The sequence below is a fragment of the Suricata suricatta genome, chromosome 2, assembly GCF_006229205.1.
Source record: "Suricata suricatta isolate VVHF042 chromosome 2, meerkat_22Aug2017_6uvM2_HiC, whole genome shotgun sequence".
NCBI classification, from domain to species: domain Eukaryota; kingdom Metazoa; phylum Chordata; class Mammalia; order Carnivora; family Herpestidae; genus Suricata; species Suricata suricatta.
This window is the reverse complement of record NC_043701.1, coordinates 82257356-82274799: the sequence shown is the minus strand read 5'-3', so window position 1 is coordinate 82274799 and position 17444 is coordinate 82257356. Positions and strand designations below refer to the sequence as shown.

The 17444-nt window shown below is 35.0% G+C and overlaps 1 protein-coding gene across 1 annotated transcript in view; it reads left to right on the top strand.

Annotated features, from left to right (window-relative positions):
* Window positions 1-15022, top strand: part of SEM1 (SEM1 26S proteasome complex subunit) — a 27095-nt gene extending 12073 nt beyond the window's left edge. The window contains exons 2-3 of the mRNA XM_029929357.1: window positions 8331-8424; window positions 14816-15022. Coding sequence (XP_029785217.1) covers window positions 8331-8424; window positions 14816-14858 — 137 coding nt within the window. The 3' untranslated portion in view covers window positions 14859-15022. The remainder of the gene's footprint in view (window positions 1-8330; window positions 8425-14815) is intronic.
* The last annotated feature ends 2422 nt before the right edge of the window (window positions 15023-17444 follow it).

The following is a 17444-nucleotide window of genomic DNA, read 5'->3' as shown; positions in this document are numbered from 1 at the left end:
GCCTGTGAGTATTTTATTTCCCTACTCTGCAATATATGGGACTCGCCTTCTTGCACACTTTGGCTTGTTTCTTGGTGTAGTCCTATGAAGGAAAACAGACTGACAAACACCGAGGGAACAGAAGCACACATACAGACAAATCAAACAAAGAAACACATTACAGGGGGGAATGAAAAGAATGAAAATGGGAGGGAAAGAGATGAAAGGAAGAGAAGAAGAGAAAATAAAAAGAAAAGAGAAAGAAGAAAAGACAAAAAAATATATATAAGGGGGTCGGAGACAACAAAGGACAGTAGACTGCTTAAAAGTGTATGACCAGTTTAGGGGAGAAGTAAGGATGAGATACAGGAGAATATATCTGGGTTGTGAGAAGGTGAAAAAGTAAGGGAGGAAGGAGAAAGGATTATAAGGAGTAAAATTTAAAGGAATTAAGTAAGGAAAAAGGGAAAAAAAGGTAATAATGACAAAGAAATAATTACGAAACTAGTGAAGAAAGAAAAGTTTTTGTTATATATTTAAAAAACAAACAACCAAAACAAAACTAAACCAAAAAAGCAAACAGCAGCTCCCCCTGGTGGATAGGCTTGGTTTGATGTGGTAAGTCTTGGAGTCTGCTCTCAGAGGCTCCGCCCCTCCCTGAGGTGAAATGAGCAGCAGGAGTTGAAGTGCGCACCTTCACAGACTCAATTGCGGAGTCCCCACCCCCAGTCAGGATCCGATTGCAATGGGGGAAAGGAAAAAAACAAAAAGCAAAAAACCGAGTCTCTCTTAGTTTTCGATAGCTTTGCTCAAGACGCTGTGCGCTGCTGGAAATGAGCTGGGAGCTCCCACATTCTAAGCGCGTGCCCGGGCCTCCACCCACCACCGACTCTTTGTTGAGGGTCCCGTCGGTGTGCGCCTTATTTCTTCCCTGTGGGGACCCAGGATTCGCGCAGTCCGTGCAGGGGGCAAGGTGTGCTGTGGAAATGTGGTCCGTGGTCCCATTCCCAAAACCAAGTTCGAATTGCTCGCGCCTGGCCCAGACGCCGCTCTGGCCGCTTCCCACCAGGGAGCGCGCCTCCCCAGCGCAGCTGCTTCTCACAGCCACAGATGCCTCTGATTCCCCGCTGAGATGGCTTAGGGCTGGAGGCTATTCCTTCTCTTGCGCCCCGCTACCCAGCAGTTATCTATGGAGTGGGTTTCTGTCTCCAAGCGCAGCCAAGCGTTCTGTACCTCTTCCCCAGAGACAGTTCTATGAGCGCATTCCGACTCTGTCTCTTCCCTTTGTCTTCCGGGCGCCTCGCACTTGCGCCACGTTGGGCTGGGGATCTTACCTCCCCTGCCCGTCCCGGGCTGGCCCGTCCTCGGATCTCCCCCGTTCGCCCCCACTCACTCAGATATCCTTGAGGTTCTCTTCCTTCTGGAGTTCGTATTTTCTCCTTCTGCTCTCTCAGATGAACGTAATATCCTTCTCAGTTCGAAAAACGGTGCGGAGGGAGTTTACAGAGCTCCCTTCCTCTCTGCCATCTTGATTCCACCCCCTCATGAGCCTTTTCAAGTGTTCTGTGTAAAATTTTGCTCACAGTTCTGTCCCACCCCACCATCATGAGCATGTTTCTTTATCTTGGGGCTTTATTTCTACCTTCTTCCTTTTCCTATTCTTGCCATTAAAAAAAAAATGGCATTAAAATAGTGCGAGATAGTTGTTAAAGGAGAGAGAGACTTTATCTGTATGCTAAATGATCATCAGAATTCAAGTCTAAACCAAGAATTATATGACTTTAAAAGACACTGTTAAGAATTTTGACTTTATCTAGCCTTTTTAGAATTAAGAATTGGGAACTCCTACCAAACAACTTATTGAGTCCCTTTTATTTCTTGTTGGTGATCCTTGAGGCAGTTGGATACAAATTAACAAGTTAGGTTGGTGTTGTGTTTTTTGTATTCTCTTCAGTTAAAAATTCTTCAGTTAAAAGAAGGCCAACTCAGAGACGTTTGAATGATGTCAAGTAATAAGAGAATTAGGTCATAGATTAAAAGTTCTTGCCTGAGGGTGAGAGTCTGTGTTTTTGTTCTTGAAAGTGTTGGCCTTCAGGACTAGCAAAGAAATGTGAAATAAATATTCTTGTCCTTTTATACTTCTAACTTAAATCTTTTGATACATTATTGTTTACAGGGGTGGGGGGGGCGAGGGGTAGTAGTACAGACAGAAACTTCCTAGTTGAGAATTTAGGAAGCTATTTAATTATAAGTGTTGCAGGCTGATGTGAGGTGTGGTGTCTTAGGACCTCAAAACAGTTTAGTTGTGACTTGAGTTACGTCACCCCCTTTACTCAAGAACATAGTATCCAGTCCTATTATATTCAGATTATTTTGTGGGACATTAAACTCCATTACATATTTTTATGAAGACTGCTTAAAATATCAGTAAGACAGGGGCACCTGAGTGGCTTAGTCAGTAAGGCGTCTGACTTTGACTCAGATCATAATCTAATGGTCCATGGGTTCAAGCCCCTTGTCAGGCTCTGTTCTGACAATTCAGAGCCTGGAGCCTGTTTCAGATTCTGTGTCTCCCCCTCTCTCTGACCCTTCCCCACTCGCACTCTGTCTCTCTCTCAAAAATAAGTAAATATTTAAAAAATTAATCAGACAAATACTGAATTTGACAATGCCTATATCTAGGCTCAACCCATATATCATATTTAAAGTCTAGGATCTGAGGTCATAAAATACTGGTAGAAAGAGGCAGTATTTTCTTGTAAGGTAGTCTTCAACCTTTTTGTTTTAGTGATATTGGTGGTGGTTTTGAAACAGAGGGGTATGATGTTATAGTGATCTCTGACCTTTCTCTAAGATCTGTAATTTTATTTAAAAAATTTTCTTTTGGGGCGCCTGGGTGGCTCAGTTGGTTGAGCGTCTGACTTCAGCTCAGGTCATGATCTCGTGGTTCATGAGTTCGAGCCCCACATCAGGCTCTATGCTGACAGCTCAGAGCCTGGAGCCTCCTTCAGATTCTTGCTCTCTGCCCCTCCCCCACTCATGCTTTGTCTCTGTCTCTCAAAAATAAACTTTAAAAAAATTTTTTTAATTAAAAAAATAAAAATTTTCTTTTAACATTTATTTACATGGGGGGAGCAGAGAGAATCTGAGCGAGGCAAGGGCAAAGGTGGTGACCAGGGAGGACGGAGAATGCAAAACAGGCTTCACACTGACAGCAGAGAGCCCCAATGCGGGGCTTGAACCCATAGCCATGAAATCATGATCTGAACTGAAACCAAGAGTCGGATGATCAACCAATTGAGCTGTACAGGCACACCTGCTCCTCTCGTATATTTAACATCTGTCCCCTTATTTGTTCCTTAGAATAGCTTATCCTTTCTGAAATTTCTTATAAGAACAAAAAGGAAGTTTATACATAACATTACAATGTATATAGTAAACAGCTCATTATTGATCAAAATGGCAATATGAGAGTTAACAGTACGATTTTATCCAAATAAATACCTAACAATCAACTCTCAACTAAATCACTTTTTTAGTCTGTGAAGGTGCAAAAATATTATTCTTTCAGTTTATTTTAACTTTGGGAATCTGTAGGCATATAAAATGGGTTGCAATAGCTTTCTGATCATACTTCTATAGACTAAGGGAAATCCTTAGTGTGATTCCCTGTTTTTTTTTAACTACCTTAATCTATTCTCATTGTAAAATATATCTAGTTTCAAAAACAGAATAAAAATTTTCAGCATAAGCTTCAAGTTACTATAAGAAAGGAGAAAATGTAAGGCTGTCTCTAGCCCAGTCAAAATTGAGATGCAATTAATACTACTATTAAGTATTCCAGTTGTTAACAACCTCTGAGAATAGTGTAGGATTTGAATTTAGGTAATTATAGTTGTCTCTGAGAGTAATATTGCTAAGAGACATAAGAAAATTTATGTGGGTAAAAATACTTTTGATTATTGAGAGCTTTTATTAATGAATATACATTCATTGACCTATACCCAGTGATTAAATTTCAGTATACATTTTGTGTGTGTGTGTGTGTGTGTGTGTGTGTGTGTGTGTGTTTTAAGTAAGCTCTGTGCCCTATATGGAGCTTGAACTCATGACTCCAAAATCAAGAATTGCCAGCCAGGTGCCTCTAAAGTCGGGTATATGTTTGAGCTTCCTACCAACCTGAAATACATTGCCTAAGAGAAATTTTTTCATCTTTTTAGTACTGGGCTCTTAAATTTCCTACAGTCTCTTTTTGAGAAGCATTGAATGAAGTGATCACTGATCTCAAAAGCATTCTTAAAATAAGAATCTTACACGACCCATTCATAATACATATTGTTGATACCTTTTATCTTGAAATATATATACTTTTGGTTTCACTGAAACCACACTGGCGTCTGTTTTCTAGACATTGGCTACTTGGAGGACATTTGAGAAGTGTAGCTCTATTTACCCAGTGCTGAGTGTCTGTTATGTGCCCATAACTCAGCTGTGGGTATCAGGGTTGTAGATTTAATAAAATGTGGTTCCTACCTGAATGTTTTGAATAGTAATGGACAAGAATGGTGGTGATATTTTAGGCCTCAGTGGAGGATGGGTATAAACTGTATAAGACTGGGGAGGAGAGGAAAGAAAGAAGATTACACTAATGTTTATGAAGGGAATAATTCTAAACTAACAAGTGGCGGTAAGAATAGGGAAGGGCAGAGTTAACTCTGGACGTAATTGGAAGTTGAAATGGAAGGGACATAATGAATGATTGTGGTAGTTGGAGAAAGTAGCTAAGATGCCTCCTAAGTTTCTGGTTTGGGGTGCCAGGTAAACAAATTAACTTCTATTCTTAAATCATGATGATGGCGTATATTGCATTTAAAAGTTTTTGTTAGTGACACAACATAATGAATAATATGCCCATTGTTGAATAGGTTTAAATATATATATGTACACTATAAGAAAGCCTAAATTATACCTTTTTTTTAAGTTGAAAAGTTCTTAGCTATGTTTCTAATAAGCAATTACAATGGTGAAGCTTATGACTAGGACATACTTAAGAGAGAATGTAACTCATAATTACTGTTTTTGAAGGGGAGGGGGGTCATACAAAAATACACAAGGTCTGACTTAGGGTTTTGTTTTATCTTTCATGGCCATTTTTGTGCACAGGCTAGGTACTGTTTTTAAGAATAGAATGGTAAATAGCTGTTAGTCTTAAGGAGCTCAGACACTAGTAATGGACAAAGATACATAAATTGATAATTGTGGTTATACAGTATGTAAGTGCTGTAATAGAAATAGACACAGAATAGGGAACCTAATGTCTGAAGGTAAGGAGAAGATGGGATAGGGAAAATCAACCAGAGATGATTTCCAAACTGATTTTTTTTAAAAAAACTATATTTTCCACCTTTTAAGTTTGAAACTTTCAACCCTACAGAAAAGTATAAAAAAGAGGACAAGGTGGGGGATGAACAAAGTAGGTGAGGGGTCTAAAGGTAGAAATTTTCATTTATAAAATAAATCAATCATAGGGTGTAATGTTTTGCGTGGTGCTTATAGTTAATAAAATTTTATTGCATATTTTAAAAGTTGCTAAGAGAGTAGAAAGTCCTCATCACAAGAATTTGTAACTGTATGGTGATACATGTATACTAGACTTATTGTGGTTATCATTTTGCAAAATGTACAATATTGAATCCGTATATTTCATACCTCAAACTAATATGTCAGTTGTGCATCAGTTAGAAAAGCAACATAATACCTTCCAGTTCCATCCACATTGCTGTAAATGAACGGATTTCATTCTCTCATTACCAAGTAGTATTCCATGGTATATATACACCAAATCTTCTTATCCATTCGTCAGGTGATGGACATTTAGGCTCTTTCCATGATTTGGCTCTTGTTGACATTGCTGCTGTAAACATTGTGGTACATGTGCCCGTGTCTATCATATGTGCATATCTCTGTGCACTCCTCTATCCCTTGGGAAAAGTGGGTGGTGGGCATTGAGGAGGGCACTTGTTGGGATGAACACTGGGTGTTGTATGGAAACCAATTTGACAATAAATTATAGGAAAAAAATAAGAGCAAATACCTGAGTTTCATCAGTTGCTAACATTTATGTTTATTTTTTATTATGATATATATTGAATAGGTGTGAGAACCATTTGTAAATAAACTGTTGACAAAATAACGCAACTCTTAAATATTTCAGCATGCATGCCTTACAGAAGGACATGCTTCTCTAAAATAATTTTATAATTACGTTTAAGAAAATTATCATTAATTCAGTAATATCCAAAACACAGTCCATATCCAGACTTTACCAACTGTTCCAAATGTCTCCTCATTTTTTCCCCAATCCAGTATTTCATTAGTTTATACTTTATATTTGGTTTTTAGTCTTTTTTAATGTAGAACAGTCCCTTTTTGTTTGTTTTTTCATGACATTAACTTATTTGAAGATACCAGTTATATAGAGTTTCACATTCTGGATTTGCCTGATAGCTCCCTTGTGATTAGATTAAGGGTCGACATTTTTAGTGAGTACTGCATGGGTGATGTTTATTTCTCACTGCATTACATCAAGAGATACATGTCATGTTGTCACAGTTTATTGGTGATGTTGTTTCATCACTGGTTAAGATTGTGATTACCAGATCTCTCCATTTTCCTCTTGTAATAAGTATGTAATCTCTCCTGCAGTCCCAACTATTTTTTACTTAATAGTTTTAGTATCCATTGTTAATTCTTGCCTAAGTTGTGCTGAGGGTTACAAAATGGTGATTTTCTCATTCTGTCATTCTTTCTGCATTTATATACCTGAGAATTGTAAAGAGGATCTCCTCCCCAGCGCCCATCTCCCAACATATTGCTACGAACTCATGTATTTTTTAATTTAATTCAGTGTGTCATTCTTTGTGATTACCAAGTTGTTCCAGATTTGGCCAGTGAAAACACCTTTAAGCCAGTTTTTGTGCATTTTGACATGTTTTCAGGCATTATAAAAAGAAATCCCATATACCTATTAATTTCCTTGTTCCAGATTTGAGATCAGTCCTTTCTTCTAGGAGCCATAGTTCCTTTTAATGGGCAATGGTATTTTAACTAATTAAGGTGTTCTAAGTAGAAGTCAGTCTGAGTGGTAGGTTCGAAAGATGGCAGAAAGACAAAGAGGTGAGGAACAGCATGTTTGATGAATAAAAATTTTAAGCAATTCTAAAACAGGAAGTAAAGATAGGTCTGAATAAAGATGAAGAGCTTGTGAATTGTTCTTCACTGTTAGTTTTACATTGAGGAAATGTGTGTGAAAGAGTACTTCAAGCCATATGACTAACATGAGTGAATAGTCCCAGTGGATTTAAATTTAGATAATTAAAAAATAGATAATTAAAATACTTATTTTAAATTAAATACATTATGAAAAAATCATAATTTTTTGTGATAAAACATAAAGGTATGTCAAGATTATAGTAGGTGGTCCATCTTAAGTAGGAAAGCAGAGTATGCATATACTCTTGCTTCTGGGATAGTTTGACGTCATTTAAAAAAAAAGTACATAGTGACATTATCACCTTGGAGACTAGATTTTTATCAGGATCAAGAGAATAGAAGCAAGAAGAACCTGATAGAAGAATATTGCCATTATATAGGTAAGAAATGATAATGGGAAGGTCTGAAATAATAGGGAAGGAGATGTTAGTTTACATATATGTTTTATGAGTATACTAAACAAAAGCTAAAATCTAATTCCGCCCCCATAACCAAAAGGGAAGGAAGGAAAAAGGAAATTGAGAAAACTAAAAGCTTATATTACTCTTTGTGCATATTTGTATTTGCGCTTCCTTTAAAAATAAAAATTTTATATTAATAGTAAGCAAATGTTAATGATACTTCAATAAGTTAGTGATACTTATAATTTAGTCTACTTTTCATTTATGTATTAGTTACCCTTTTTTATGTTTAGTGATTTTGAATTCCAGGCTGTTATCTTCCTGCTACTTAATTTGCTTTAGCATTGTTGGTGCTGTTTTGAAAAATTGTGAAATAGACCTTATAAAAATCAGCCCAAGGAAAAAAATCAGGAAAGTACAAATCCTCCTGAAATTATATTAAATTTTCATGGCAACTAGATTTTTTTGTATTAACTTCTATTTTGGATTATCAACAAATTCAAGAATTGAGAACAAGACAGCATAAATTGAGATTTAAAGAGATAGATTACCATTTTTTAAAAATATGGTATTAGGTGTTTTCAATTGTGAAAAGTCTTCAGTGGCAAACTTTTCGAAGTTGTATTCGTGGAAATAACATATGAGAAGTATTTAGATAGCATCTGTTTCTGATTTTAGACTGGGCTGGTTTGGATGAAGATGAAGACGCACATGTCTGGGAGGATAATTGGGATGATGACAATGTAGAGGATGACTTCTCCAATCAGTTACGGTAGGTTTTAAGCCAGGTTTTATAGAGCTTAGTACTAATTGCAAGGATGGGGTATGTAACTTACATATGATAATTAATCTCTTTAAAAGATAATTAATCTTTGAAATATGTTTTTGAATTATGAAAAGGAAAACCTATGACCTTTATTTCCTGTGTTTCTAAACATGAATACTTTGGGTAATTGTAAAGAAGTTTTATTCTTTCTAATTTCTCTACAAAGGTTGTTAAATAGAAGCATATTTGCTATTTTTAATTTTTGTGGGTTTTATTCTGTCAGCATTAATATTCCACCAATATTGAATAACTCCGCAGAAATTAGAACCACAGTGCTAGGACTTAATAGATTGGTTATTCTCAAACTGGAGTGGAGATTGGGGTGATGGGAATGTACTTTTTCATATTCATGTACAAATTTACCTAATATGATTGAAGTAAAATTCATGTCATTAATCATTTTGAAGTGTACATTTCAGTGGCATTTTGTATATTCACAGTGTTGTACATCCATCATTTCTGTGTAATTCTGAAACATTTCCCTCACCCCGAAAGGAAACACCACACCTATTTTTAAGTTTGTTTATTTATTTTGAGAGAGAGAGAGAGAGCAAGCAGACATATGCATGAACGAGGGACAGAGAGAGAGAGAAAGAGAGAAAAAATCACAAGCAGGCTCCTTCCTGTCAGAGCAGAGCCCAGCACGAGGTTCAGTCCCATGAACTGTGAGATCATGACCTGAGCTGAAATTAAGAATCATACGCTCAACCAACTATGCCACCCAGGCACCCTGAAACACCATGCTTACTATACAATCACTTTGCGTTAGTCTCTTTTCCCAGCTCCTGGCAACTGCTGATTTGTTTTCTGTCTATAGATGTGCCTGTTGTAGACATGTCATAAAAATGGAATCATGCAATATGTGATCTTGTGTGTCTAGCTTTTTAGAGTTAGCATAATATTCTCACATTTCATCCATGCTATAGCATATATCAGTACATTTCCTTTTATTTTTTTAAAATTTTTATAAACTTTTTTTTAATGTTTATTTTTTTTTGAGAGAGACAGAGCCTGAGTAGGGGAAGGGCAGAGAGAGAAGGAGACACAGACTCTGAAGCAGGCTCCAGGCTCTAAGCTGTCAGCACATAGCTCATTGTGGGGCTCAAACTCATGAACCATGAGAGCATGACCTGAGCCAAAGTCAGACTGTTAATCGCCTGAGCCACACAGGTGACACAGTACATTTCCTTTTAATGGCTAAATAATGTTCCATTATATGGATATGCCATAGTTTGTTTATCCATTCATCAGTTGATGGATATTTGGGTTTCTAGCTTTTGACTACTGTAAACTTACTGTGAGCATTCACATACAAGTTTTTGTTTGAATACCTGTTTTTAGTTTTTTGGAATATAATCCTAGGAGTGGAATCTCTGGGTCATATCATAATTCTGTTTAACTTTTAGAGGAGCTACCAAACTTTTTACTGCAGCTTCACAATTTTGCATTACTACCAACAGTGCATAAAGGTTATAAATTGTCCACGTCCTCATTGAAACCTTATTTTTTTTCTTTTCATTATAACCATCCTATTGGGTGTGGACTGTCTTCTTGTAGTTTGATTTGCATTTCCCTAATGACTAATGATGAGCCTATTTTCATGTATTTGTTGATGATTTGTATATCTTTGGAGAAATAATCTTTTCATGTTTTTTGCATGTTTTTAAATTGGGATTTTTGTCTTTTTGTTGTTGTCAGATTCTTTATATATTTTGAGTACTAAGCCCTTATCAGACATATTAATTATTCACAGATATTTTCTCTCATTCTGTTTGTCTTTTCAGTTTCCTCATCATGTTCATTGCACAAAAGTTTTTAATTCTGATGAAGTCCAATTTATCTACTTTTTAAGAATTTATTGCCTAATCCAAGGAAAATTTATCCCTATGTTTTCTTCTAATAGATTTAGAATTTTAATTCTTACATTTAGGTCTAAGATCAATTTTGTATTAATTTTTGTAGGTGGTTTGAAACAAGGGTCCAACTTCATTCTTTTGCATGTGGATATTCAGTAATACCAGTATTATTTGTTGTAGAGACCATTCTTTCCTCCATAATTTTATTTTCTTTGAACCCATGTGTATCTGTCTTGGCCACAAAGTTATCAAAGTGAACTGTCACATACTTTGCTCAAATCAAGGTCTTGCAGTTCTCCTTCCTTCGTAGTCTGGTATATTTGTTCAAAAAAAAGATGATTTATAATAAATTAAAAGTTTTAATAATGATGCAGTACCTTTTGTTCTACACTGCATTTTTTATGGCCTCAAAAACCCTATATTCTGAAGACATTTTCGTATTTTGCTGGAGACTAAGTAACAATTGTATCTATCACCTTTCTTTCCTTTTTGGAAATAGCACAATTTACTTTTCACTGGTATTCTGGTATTTTACAATTCTCCATGATTTTCAAAATGGCTGACTGCTTTTTGACTATATCTTTTCATTTTTTCAGTACCCTGCGATGTAATTATTCAGAATCTAGAGATTTTAAACTACTTTGATGCAGTTTAGAGTTATCTCACCTGTCTTAGTTTTCAACTTTGTGTTAATGATGTTTTTCCTATTGTAGTTTTATGAACAAGATAGGAACAACAGCTGTTAAACAATAATTCTGCTTTTTATCTAAATTTGTTAGTATTACATCTTTTCCAAGCATTGGATCTATCCTCATTCTTGTTTATTCATGTATGAATTTTAAAGCACTTTTTGTTCTTTGTATGGCTCTTAATGCATTTTGTGATTAAATACTGTGTGTACGAATTCTTGCCACTTTTCTATTTGCATTTACTTTTGGTTTATATTGTTTTAAAACTGAGCAACATCAGAGAACACTCTGCTACCCTTTAAAAAAAAATGCATATCCCCTCCTTTCTTCCCTCTTTAGAATCATATTATGCTGTTAGAATATTTTCAGGCCTTCCACCTTTTGTTGATCCCCGTTCTGAGTTCTTAATCATATATCCCCATTCTGGTTCTTAATCATATATCAGTTTTTTTCTTTTCTGTTATCTAGAAATTTTTCAAGTTAAAGCTAAATGAGTTTTATTCCTTTGTTATTCACAAAAAGAGTCAAATTTCTCCAAAATGTTTTTTTTTCTTTCAAAGTCAGAAAATAGCACTTTTAAAAATTAAATCAAGACATTATTAAACACAATCATCAGGAGTCTTTTAGTAATAAATATATTGATAATTGGATATTTTGTCATGACTGCTTCTTGCATTTTTACTGGTTTGGAAATAGAGCATTATTCATAACAGTATTTGTGGCTTGTGTTTGTAAAATACACCTACACAGTGCTCTTATGTTCTCTTGTGTTCTATGTTTAGGTTTGTGGATTTCCTTAAGATTATATATCCTGATACTTTTATTAGTGAATACGATTTTTATTTTTATTTTTCTGTTTGAGTCATGAGTTTTTTCTGCATGGGTATTGATATATCACCAGTGCCAAAAAATAGAACTTTCACACCTGGTAGGAATGTTCTGTAAGCTGCCCTATCCAGTACAGAAGCCACTAGCCACATATGGCTATTGAGCACATGAAATGTAGTCCAGCTGATGAACTGAGTTTTTTTTTTTTGAACTGAGTTTTTAATTAATTTAATTTAAATATATAACCACATGAGACTACTATATTAGACATTGAAGCCTCATAATATTTTCATCATTGCTTTAAAAAAAATTTGTCATGATTGACAAGTCTCCTACAGAGATGTTCTTCTTAGTCTTTGTCAAACATATAGATGTTTACTGTAATATTATAGACCATGGTAAAGAACATATTTTACTGTGTTCTAATATTGTATATAGCCCTTAATACCTCTAACTTTGGAGAGGCAGTACATTTTCTAGAGTCCTGCTGATTCCCTGGGTCCCAACTCCAGATCTGCCTTTTATTAGCTACATACCTTAGCAAGGGCTTAGCTTTCCACTTTCCAAGTTTTTCTCTTCAGTCTAATTACAACTAACACATAGAAGTAGAGAGAAAAGGTCACCTGTGTTTTCTAGTCACAAGTCATTATAGAGAAACAAAGGTATCAGAAACACAAACACAGAATGACTTTTACTTCTACTTCTTTCAGTTACTTGGAGACATATTCAGTAGAAATGGGTAGGATTATGAGATTTTCCTAACCTTGCATTACATGTTACATCAGAAATCCAAGAAGCCAATATTGTTCTTGATTTCACATATAGACACTGTCCTGTAGCAGAGTAGTTTCTTGGACAATAAGAGGAGTTCTCAAACCTACTAGTGGCTACTTGTCTTATTCTTGTTTTGTTGAAAAAGGAATGCTGCCGGTTTTGTTTCAAATAGTATACATTCATAGGAGCACCTAGGTGGCTCAGTTGGATGAGTGTCCAACTTCAACTCAGGTCATGATCTCGCGGTTCTTGAGTTTGAGCCCCACATCAGGCTCTGAGCTGTCAGCACTGAGCCTACTTCAGATTCTGTGTCTCCCTCTTTCTCTTCCCCTTCTCAGCTCGTGCTCTCTCTCTCTAAAAAAAAAAAAAATAGTGAAGTAACACATTCACTATGTTGTGCCCTATGATGGTGTTCTGGTTGTTCTGGATTTCTTTTCTCTTTCATCTCTTTGTTGGATTTTTTACTCAACAGGCGGATGATACTAGTGTGTTTGTCTTGTTTCGTGTTTAGTGGCCTCGACTGATTTTCCTTTCATTTTTTTTTAATATTCTTAGTTCTCACAAAAAACTTCCATCTTCTCTAAAAATATGGCTAATAGAGAAGCATATCATAATCTCCTTTGTGTTTGTAAACAGTTTATAAATGTGTAGTTAGTCACCACCTCCTGACAGGAAGGCAGGCACAAACCCAGACAGACTTGGTGTACTTTTTAACTAAATTGTAAGCTGAATTTCAGGGATGTTTTGTTGTTATTAAGAAAAAATGAATAATCTACATTGATTCTGTTAAAGGCAGCAGAAAACTGTTGTTTAAGAAACTTTTAAAGTTATTTCCATTTTAAGTTGAAAACATGAAGGACAGATATAATCTTCAATTTCCTGAAAAGGTGCAGAGGACAACGGAAACATTTCGGTTAAACTTAGCAAAGGAAGGGGTAGAGTCAGATATTTGCACTTACTTTTGACTCCTAAACTGATGTTTTACCACCAGCCCATATCACCCTCTATGCCTGAGCAGAAGACAAAAATGTCTTCTGTAAGTAATCTTTGGCTTTAATATTATTCATAAACTTGATGTCAGTATTTGTATTGTTAATAACTAAACATTTTAGTGAAATATGAGGAAATGATATTATACATTATTCCTACTATGTGTTTTTTGCATTGTGTTTACATTGGATAGTGTGATAGTGTCCAAGCTATATTATACTTGAGAACAAATGTCAATGTATCTTACTGGATATAATGGGGTAGGGCATAGTAATCATACTTTAAAGTTATACAATGTTTTGTCATACTTTGGCCCTGAAGTAATTTTGTTGTGAACTTATATAAAATTGAATTGTGGCAGAGAACTCATGATATTTGGAGAGGTAGTTTAAGTAGTTGAAATTGATAACAGGGCTAAACATTTTTGTACATCTGTTTTATCCAAGGCGGATCAAAAATTGCAGTTGATATTTTCAAAGTATGACTGAAACTTGAGGTTGAATAAATTACTTAAAATTATAAAACATATTTTTAAAGTATGTATAATATGTTTTTGAGGTTTTATATCCACAGTTAAAATTTAAAAAGTAGCAAAGTCTTATTTAATATTATATAACTTGTTATGTATATTTTTGCCTACATATAGTTAATGTGTAAAAATTCCCATGTACTTTTAAATTTGATTAATAACATTTGTCTTGGTTAGAGCCTATATGTCAATATGGAGAGCACTCTGTTTATTCTTTAGGTGTAAATAACAGTGATACCTATTATGATTATAAAATTCCTAAAATTTTGGTACCAAGTATCTTGTATTCTTAACCATATGGCTGATAATTCTTAAAATTTGTTTAGATATTTATTATGAACAGGACATTTGTATGGTATTTTGAAGATATTTGGAAAATAATAACAAATCTCTCATATTTTTCCATCAATAGATTTATCAGAAAACTAAGGAATATAAAATACAAGTGTACTAATGGGAAAGCAGAATTTTATTTAGCATTATGTTGGTTCACATTCAGTTTCCTTCTTAATACAGATTTCTTTTAAGGGAGTTAAGGTAAAGCTACTTGGTAGTATTTTAAATTAGTGCCTAGGCTTAGCTCATTGTTTTTATTACTTGTATTATTTGTAAAAACTTTGTTTCTTTATCATAAAGAATGTTTAGTGATTTTGTTTTGTATTTTATTACAGAGCTGAACTAGAGAAACATGGTTATAAGATGGAGACTTCATAGCATCCAGAAGAAATGTTGAAGCAACCTAAACTTGAGCTGTTTATTAACATCCAGGATGGGACACTTAAAGAAGAAATGTTTATTTCATTAGCTGCTTGGATTTATTTTTGTTTTTGTAACACACAAAAATAAATGTTTTGATCTAATCTTGATTTGGTTCAGAAGTCTTGATCTTTTGCTTCTAGTCATTAATTTTCTCATACTACTTATGATTTTCTAGGACTTAATATATAGAGACAGTAAATTCATCTCCCCAATTCAGTACTTTTATTTAACCACATCAATTTAATGTTGATCTTATTTATAAGGTTACTTCTTTTAAGTTACATTAAACCTTAATCTCATCTGTATTTTGAAAGCACACATTTGCTGACATCTCTAAGGTGACCCTTTAAAACATATGTTTAAAAAATATTAATCATTTTCAATTGCTGTAATTAGCTCCTGAGCCATTAATAATAGGATTAAAGGTTGATAGAGTACTATTAGTACTTAAAATCAAGTGGTTTGATCACAGTTCTAAGAACAGTGTCCTTTGTCAAAATTGGGGAAGTAAGATCAAGATGCTTTGTTAACAGGCATATTCTCAGCTATTTTATAGTAGTATATATAGTACTAAGGTAGTGTATCCATTTAATATAATTAAGTTTCTGCAAAATGATTGTTGTTGCCACATCTACTTTTGTGAGTGGGAGATACAATTTAGTTGGTAAAAGATTCTTTCTGTTAAGACTTAGAATGAAACTAAAGTACACTTTTTATTGGGATATTTTCAAACCTCAATGTGTTACTTACTTAGAAGGAGAATTTTCAGAACTGTTGAGTATTTTAAAGTGTAAAATTTATGTAACATGATGTAGTATTGACACCAAAATAGAGCTGGGTGCCTGAAATATAATTTATGCCTCACAATGATTTTGAACCTAAGTAAGTTTTCTCCTCTTAAGACAATCACAATTGCCTTGCTTAGCTTACAGAACTGCTGGATGATCAGAAAGATTAAAGAGTAAAAAGAACTTTGGAAAGTGTAAAAGCATCTTATATTTTTGTAATTCTGTAGCGTAGCACAGGAGATCATGCTATTATTGAGGCATGTGCACAAATACTGCGATGTGTATATGTTTTCAGCACTCTTGTCAGTGACTACCTTTAGATCTTGTATCAGTGGTCACCTTAACAGTGTCAGATCATTACTCAGAGGGATGACCACCACCTCATGACTTTAAGTTGGTGCAAGGTACAATTTTGAAAACTTACAGGAATTGGGATGAGGCTTTAATGGGGTATCACTTGTTACATAGTGTTTTGTCCTTAATGAAACTTCAGAATTTAAGCATTTTCTTCTGTTAAGGATTTAGTACCTAGAAATTGGTATTTGGCATCAGGATGATGAAGCCATCAATGGTGGAATATGAAACTAGTCAAGCAGCTGAAGAAAATTATTTTTATGGGATTTTACAGTCAGTCGACGACTTTAGCTTTTGATCTTCACAACAGCCCTGCCAAAGCTGCAGGAAGGGCCTATTGTGAACATTGCATCAAATAGAAAACAGCCTCATAGAAAATAAGGAAGTGAATAGGTGTCAGATGAAGACTAGAATACAGGGTTGATTTTGTTTTTCCTGCCTTGTTTTCCATAATCACTTAATTCCATTTGAAATAGTTTTGAATTCAAATTGTAGGTGTAATAATAATGGTCAGCTTTTTTCATCAGGCCTTGGATCAGAATTGTTGCCATTGGATACCATGTCTCTTTAGCCTGTTTCTACTGCATGTTTAATTAAGAGAACTATGATAATGAGCCCACAGCATTCTTTTGAAAAATTGTAAAGTGTTAATAATGCCTTTTTATGGCATATCATGATCTACCCTGTACGTTTTGGCAAAGAGCTAACAATTTGGTACCCACACATATGGTGCTGGGAAGGTAGACTTGAGTTTCTAGCTGGTTTAATGGCTCTGGTTGTATTCCACCTCTAAATCTTGGCATGGGCTTAGATTCTTTTCTGTGTCTACTTCTTGCTCTATCTGTACTATAATCTCTTTAGTAATTTCATTCAGTCTCAGTTGCATAAAAAAAGAAAAAGCTCTGTATGTGTGATTTCATTCTCTTTTTTCAGTCTTGCCCTCTCCTTGAAATTGCACACTTTTATAGCCACTAACAACTTGATCACCTCTCCGGTATCTAATGGATATCTTAAAGTTCACAGAGTGAAAATAGAAGCCTTGATTATTCTCAAAAGTCCTCTTTCTCCAGTCTCTCCCTCCTTCCCAATTGCTGAAACCAGCACTGTAAGAATTGCTCTTGAATCTTAGTATTCAATTTATTGGCAGGCCCTGTCAGCACCTTCAAAGCATATCCCGTGTCATTGACATCACTGCTTGTTGTCTACCCAGCATCTATTTCCCCCTTCCACTTTTCTAACAAATAATAATTTTCCCCTTAAGTATCCATCCTCTTTTCACACAAGCCAGCCCCATTCTATTAGGATAGGCTCTGCTTGTCTTTAGTCAGTATTAACTCCCATCTCTCATACAAATGAATGGATGGGGAATAGGCGGGTTTAAAGAAATATGGGTCAATAA